General features: G+C 35.7%; 1 protein-coding gene across 1 annotated transcript in view; it reads right to left on the bottom strand.

Moving 5' to 3' along the window:
* The window catches only part of LOC114279905 (DUF21 domain-containing protein At5g52790), a 30,475-nt gene extending 26,742 nt beyond the window's left edge, over positions 1-3,733 (bottom strand). The window contains exons 1-9 of the mRNA XM_082882579.1: positions 3,336-3,733; positions 3,163-3,239; positions 2,987-3,070; positions 2,707-2,820; positions 2,478-2,564; positions 1,136-1,275; positions 944-1,031; positions 687-760; positions 394-584 (exon numbers count right to left, since the gene is read on the bottom strand). Coding sequence (XP_082738705.1) covers positions 394-584; positions 687-760; positions 944-1,031; positions 1,136-1,275; positions 2,478-2,564; positions 2,707-2,820; positions 2,987-3,070; positions 3,163-3,239; positions 3,336-3,516 — 1,036 coding nt within the window. The 5' untranslated portion in view covers positions 3,517-3,733. The remainder of the gene's footprint in view (positions 1-393; positions 585-686; positions 761-943; positions 1,032-1,135; positions 1,276-2,477; positions 2,565-2,706; positions 2,821-2,986; positions 3,071-3,162; positions 3,240-3,335) is intronic.
* Between the last annotated feature and the right edge of the window lie 3,760 nt (positions 3,734-7,493).

Genomic DNA, 7,493 nt, shown 5'->3' on the forward strand with positions numbered 1-7,493 from the left:
CAATATATTCTCACAGCATCTCCTTGTTCACCTCTTTTCTTTGGTTGGAGGTGTCAACTGTAATTGCAGTGCTCTGCTATGTATTGTAATGCTGGACTCTGACTCTCAGTAGTGTCACTGGAAGTCATAGATGGTGGTGCATGTGTAGAAATACACTTTTTTTGCTAGTTCTCAATTCCTACATATTATATAAGGAAATAGCAATGACCAACATATAACTACAAGTTTCCTTGTGTTCTATTGGACTTTATTTTAATAAATAGACTGAAACAAGGCATGGGATTTTCTATATCCAAAATTTGGGAAATTTGTAAGCATAATGTCGGTCACATGATCAGGTGAGTGGAATTTTGGATTGTAATATAAAGCACCTAAAATATTGAAAGAAATTACCTTTTCCCTCTACTTGTTTTTGTAATATTGATGAGTTTGAATTGATGTTTATTGTGATCATGTCATTTTTGTCTGTTGCATTTCCTACAGAGTCCTTAACATTGTGCTTGCTCTTCACAACAGCAGCCATGTGGCTGTGCCCTTTTTGGAATTGGTTCAGTATATCATACAGTGGTAAACTGTCCCCCACCCTTTCACAGATAAAATCACGCACAAAAAAATAAGAAAAAATAAAAATATTTATGGCATTGCTTGCAAATTCAAGACCAAAATACATTTATAAAATTTTGTACCTAGGAATTCTCCTGATGGTAAGAATGCTGATTGGTTTTTCGTCTTCAGCACGACATTTGATTAAATTTTTTACCTAACAATCATAGAAAATGTCATAATAGTTGATTTCCATTGTTTTGTCTCTTAAAACACAAAAAAAAAAAAAAAACAAAAACAAAAACAAAAACAAAAACAAAAACAAAAACAAAAACAAAAATGAATAAAAAATATGAACACAAACAAATAGGTTGTTACAGGTTCCACCATATATGCTTACCAAAATAAGGCCTATAATATTTGATGGGCTTCCTGAATAGACAGGTATGCGACTGTGCCCTTTGCTCATTATCAAGCTCACTGTATCCCTGGGAGAGCATAACAAACATATATCTCATCTCATAAATAAACTTATAAGTAGAAAATGGTGTAAATATATGCAGAGATCGAAGTAAGTTTTTTTGCAGCGTACTCGTCTAGTTTAGAATTCAAATCAAGAGAAAATATTTCAGATAAAGGTGTCATAGCATCTTTAGCAGTCTTCTGTGTTAAATCCAAAGCTCCAGAGATAATGGTAGTTTCATGATGTGTTAACTCTCCACCTTTCCCTGCCTGATAATATAAATACGAGGATATCAACACTGTATCACTTTAGCTTAAACTTAATTTAGTACTAGCACTAGCACTGTCAACATTGCATTCATTCTAAACGATGCCCGCACTCTACAATAGGGTGCAACTTGGGTGGCACCAATTGGAGCAACCCAAGCCCAACCCAAAAATTTTAAGCCATGGGCAATATATATTTGAATTATGAGTAGACTTGGGCAAAATGTTTAGAAGCCCAAATAAATTTGGGCCGGGTGTGACAAATGTTGAGTATCTACACCAATGTGAACTTAGCTATGTAAGTCAAGTATGGAGGCTATAAATATAGATTTTCTGAAGATTTTCAAAACTAGGGTGGTCGTGTAGTAAGCTTGCCGTTTATTTTTTTATAGTTGGTTGTTGGCAAGCAAAGGTTGGCAAGCATAGGCTTTCCCGTTTGTGTATAAATAGGGAAATCTATGAGCTGAGTTAATCATTAGAGCGTGAAGAAAAAGAGAGAGCATGTGAGAAGTGTATGAGAGCTCTGAGCTGAGTAAAGAGAGTGATATACTTCTCATCCTCCTTTGTTTTTTGTGTTTTTGCTCTATTATAATGCCTTCTTTTTCTCTCTCGTGGATATAGGTATTGGGCCAAACCACGTAAATATTTGCCTCATTTGTGTGTGTGATTGAATTCTGAGTGTGCCTAATCCTAACAACAAAGACACTAGACAACCCTGAAAACCTAATAGCATATGTAAATATATAAAAAATATTAAATATACATATAAATTATTTGCCGTTGAATGATGTTAAACTAATATAGATGATCATATTCATATACATCATACACACAAGTTACAACACAAAATCTATCATTTCCGTTTCGCTCAGAAATGACAAAGGCTGGTGCTGCAATGCAATGATTTCTTCACCTCACTCATTATATAAATTATTTGTTTTGACGTTATTAATGATTTTATCTACAAAAAAATGTTAATAGGGTCTAACTTTAACAAATTAATTAGCCTAACTGTAAAAAATTTAAAAACAAAATCTCTAATTTGTGGGTAATTGGGGCCTAACCAGAGTTCAATTTATTATGCTCGTGTTGGACTTGGCTAGACAAATGCAGGTTGGAAGTCAGGCTCTATCAGGATAAATGCAATGTGAACGCTTTTCTGTGAAAAATTTCTCGCCCCGTAGGTATTAATATCAGCAACTAACCTCATTTCCATGCATGTCCACCAATATCTTTAGTTCTGCCCGTCTCATAAGTGCAGAATGCCCCTTTCCAAGGAGCCCATCCAACAACTGTCACAATATGAACAGAAATTCCCATTTCATTTAGACATAAATTGGCTTCTTCTCCATGTTGCTTGGTATTAAGCACTTGAAATTCTCAAACTGCAGGTATACGAAGGTGGTTTTCGCTTCATATTTAGAAGCATATTACCTTACTAATTGGGTATGCTATTGGGAAGACAACTATGACAAGCAGCTGAACAACTACTGACAATTTGGCACCAACACCAAGTCCATACCGAGAACACACAGCCTGAGGGATAATCTGAGCAGAACAAAAAAAGAAAAGGAAAAAACTACAGTGACTTCATTCAAGAAATTACCTCACCAAATGCAATCAAAGAGGGATAAAGAGTTAGCAGTGCATTATTAAGCTATCAGCAATCAAGCTAGCACATCCCAAAACAAACACTGTTTGTTCAAGAAATTACCTCACCAAATGCAAGTATGAGGGACACTGATATCAATATAGCGCCCCATGCTGGTAGAAGTGCATCAAGGAAAATGGGCAGTGCCTTAATGTAAAAAAAAAAAAAAAACACATTGTTAAATTAATATATTTGAAGATATAGAATTGTTGAAAAATATACCAAAAAAACTAACATACCTCCATTGCCATGGCATTGCATATGAGGAGGGTACATAGAAGCAAGTGTTGATTCTTAACAATGGGGAGAATCTTCTCTGCCATCGAGAACATGTGGAAGCAAATATAGCTTTAGAAAACAAAGTAATGAAATGAGTGAATGAAAAGAGTATAAAGATCAAATTTAGGCCAACCCGCATTCTTCCTGTCTTGGGGCTGACCGGCCTTGGTAAGGACCTCAAGATCGACAAGGCTGAGAGACATGAGTCCCAGAGTAAGACCTGACATGAGACCGGCAAAAGCTACCAGGACCACAGATATGAGTAGATAAACCCAAAACATGGTCTCACAACACGGCACATCATTTGCTGCCATTTGTGACTGTTATGAACTGAATTATGATTGAACTAAAGCAAATAGAGGATCAGATGGAGCAGAACTAAGGCAGTTTAGTATAAATATGGACAGCTATTGACAAAGAGCAGGAATTCTAACTTCATGCAGTGCGAAAGGGAAAAGTAGTCCAGATGCAGAGTCGTAGGTGACCAAAAAGCCAAGACACAACTGCCAAAAACTGATGAGTATGTTATGGAATTGGAGAAAGATGATAAGGGACCTCCATTTAAGAAATGAAAAAAAATGACTACTAAACTAATAAAATATATGTCATCAGACCCACAATTGATTGCGATGCAGTTAAAACCCCCAAAAGAAAATTTTAGTTATTAATGATGTGGAACGAGTCGCTATACATAAGGCGACTAGAGGTTGATTTTTTTATGGCCATAATGATGTGGAACGAGTCGCTATACATAAGGTGACTAGAGGTTGATTTTTTTATGGCCAATGGAAGAGGGTGTTTGAGATGATTTGAATAAGGATATTTTTTAATTTTTTATGAAAATATGTATAAAAAGTAGAAAACTAATCAGTGTGTTTGGTTTGAACTTTTTGGTTTAAGTTTTTTAAAAATTGAGTTTTTCTATTTTCGTATTTTTTGTTTTTAGTGAATATTTTTTAAATTTTAAATATTTTTTTTTACTTTTTTAGATGCACCTTGCATAGATGTATCTAAAAAGTAAAAAAATTATGAAAAAATATTTTAAAAAATTAATAAATACAAAAAAATACAAAAAATATACTGAATTCTCGTAATTTTTTTTTTGTATTTTTCGTATTTAGTGAATTTTTAAAAAGTTTTTTTCACAATTTTTTTTTTTACTTTTTAAGTATATTTATGTTTAGTATGTCTATGGATTTAAAAAAATTGCTTAAAATATTAAAAAAAATTCAGTAAAAACAAAAAAAAAAACACAAAAAACAATAAAGTACAATTTTTTAAAAAGTATTTTTGGAAAACTCTAACCAAGCAATGTGATCTAAAATGATAAAAAAAAAATTTTTAAAAATGTGCTAATATAAGTGATGCCAAATAGTGCCAAAAAATATTATTTTGGGAAACAAGCTTGGATTGTTTTTCGAATTTGATGGTTTGGTCCAAAATGGCCCTGCAAATAAAACCCCTTGTTTTGTTGTGACACTAATCGTTTTTTTTTTTTTTTTTTGACAGGTCTCTTTATTAATTTGTATTTTGTGTTTTGTTATTATAGGAAATTGAGTTGGGTTTATAACCCACATCCGATTGGATCGCTAATGGTGGCATCACTCATTGAGAGACCCTGTTAGGAGAGGTTCATTTTGAATCAACTTATCTTGGAAATAAAAGCATATAAACCATTATCTCATATTACAGAGTTGTAGGTGGTTATAATTCTCTCACATAATATACCTATTATATTTGGAAGACTAAATTTTAAACATATGGGTAATCAACTCTCTCTCTCTCTCTCTCTCTCTCTCTCTCTCTCTCTCTCTCTCTCTCCTGGCCTTTCTCTCCTTTAGCCTTTGTACTGTGAATAGTTCTCTAATAGTTTTACCTCATTGTTGAGAATTGTTCGAGTTGATCAATGGAGGCACGTGATTTACCCACATGATCATTGAATTCAATTTGACCACAAAAAATATGTCCAAATCCGTTTATTTATTTTCTATTATTTTTCCAACAGCTATCTATGGGATCGTGATCCTTAGTTCAAAATTAATTATATTTCTCAATTTCCGTGGTAGTCCTTGTGGCCTAATGTTTTTCTTCTATTGGGGATTTGACATTGACGATATCTTCTGACTGTTTCGCTATCATCTTTATGTCAGGCAGCATTTGCTAGAGGCATAAAAGAGTTATTTGGGAAAGGAATGCACCTTCGAACTGCTTCCACAGAGCCAGTAAAATGACAACTGTTAGCTCTCATCATGCGTCGTCTGAGAGGACAATATGTTAGGACTAAGGCACATTCAAAAATCAATCACACACACTAACACAAGAGAATTACGTGGTTCGGCAATAACCTACGTCCACGGGAGAGATATCATTATAGAATTATCCCGGAGGGAGTTTACGACACTCACACCTCACTCTCTCTCTATAGCACTCTCATTCTCTTACATAGATTATATACTCTGTGTTTGTTGCCTCTGTCTGTGTGTTATGTTTCCCTTTCTTCTCATCTCAATTTATACAGAAAAGAGAAGGAAACAAAGTCAAGGAAGGGGAGTTATTGGGCTAGCTACCACCTGCCGTCTCCCCTCCTACTTATTGACTTGGAGCAAACCAGCCAACCTCCAACTACTCCTCCATGTAGGCTAGAGCAGCTAACAATTCTCTGCCTCCACGCCCATATGGATAGCTGACTTCTTTACCTGAAGTCCATTCCGGTTAGATTCTTACAAACTTCTAGTTTGACTCTAGTGACAACCTCGATCATCATGTCAGAAGGATTCTTGTCCGTGTGAATCTTCACTAGCTTCATTAACTATTTTTCTATCACTTCTCGTATCCAATGATACTGGACATCAATGTGCTTTGTACGGGAATGGTACATGGAATTCTCGCTCAGATCAATTGCACTCTAACTATCGCAATATACCTTGTACTCTTCCTACTGTAGACCAAATTCTTGGAGAAACTACTTTAACCACAACATTTCCTTTCCAGTATCTACGGCAGCAATGTACTCTACCTCTGTTGTAGATAAAACAACACACTTTTGTAGTTTGGACTGCCATGAAACAGCTCCCCCTGCAAAGGTGAATAAAAATCATGATGTAGACTTTTTACCATTAAGATCACTTGCCATATCAGCATCTGTAAAACCCTTTAAAATTGGTTCAACTCCCCCGAAACATAGACACATCTTTGAAGTTCCCTTCAAGTACTGAAGAATCCATTTGACTGCCCCCCAATTCTCCTTTCCTGGATTGGCAAGGAATCTACTCACAACGCCAACTGCGTGAGCTATATCTGGTCGGGTACACACCATTGCGTACATCAAACTTCCTACTGCAGAGGAATATGGGATTGCCTCCATTTCTTTTCTTTCAGAGCTAGTTGTGGGACACAAACTCTTTGTTACCTTGAAATGGTTGGCCAGTGGTGTGCTGATTGGCTTGGCATCTTTTATGTTGAACCTTTCAATCACCTGTTCAACATATTTCTCTTGTGACAGCCATATCTTCTTGGCTTTCCTGTCATGAGCAATCTTCATGCCCAAAATCTACTGTGCTTGGCCTAAATTCTTCATGTCAAAATATTACGACAAGTCTTTTTTCAACTTGTCGATTATAGCAATATTATGTCCGATGATTACCATATCATCGACATACAACAATAGAATGATGAAGTTTCCATCCGAAAACCTTCGGAAATATACACACTGGTCTGCTACCGTTCTTGTGTACTCGTGATCCACCATGAATGAATCAAACTACTTGTACTATTGTCTCGGCGCTTGCTTCAGGCCATAGAGACTCTTCTTCAGTTTGCAGACTAGATTTTATTTCCCTTTAACTTCAAATCCTTCGGGTTGCTCATATAGATCTCTTCCTCCAAATCACCATGGAGAAGGGCAGTCTTGACATCCATCTATTCTACCTCCAGATTCAAGTGAACTGCGAATCCCAGAGCTATCGAATGGAAGTCATCTTCACAACTAGAGAGAAGATCTCAACAAAATCAATTCCATTCTTCTGCCCAAAACCTTTGACCACCAAGTGAGGTTTATGCTGTAATATTTTACCGTTGCCATCTTTCTTCAATTTGTACACCCATTTGTTTTTTAATGCCTTTCTACCCTTTTGAAGTGAAACAAGCTCATAAGTGTGGTTCTTCTGCAAAGAACTTATCTCCTCTTTCATAGCTTGTATCCAGCAATCTTTCTCTATATGACTCTTTGCTTTCGAAAAACTCTCAAGCTCCCTCTCATCAGTAATCAGAATATACTGAGAAGCAGGATATT

The sequence above is a fragment of the Camellia sinensis genome, chromosome 1 (assembly GCF_055761805.1).
Source record: "Camellia sinensis isolate YWXY chromosome 1, ASM5576180v1, whole genome shotgun sequence".
Lineage (NCBI taxonomy): Eukaryota > Viridiplantae > Streptophyta > Magnoliopsida > Ericales > Theaceae > Camellia > Camellia sinensis.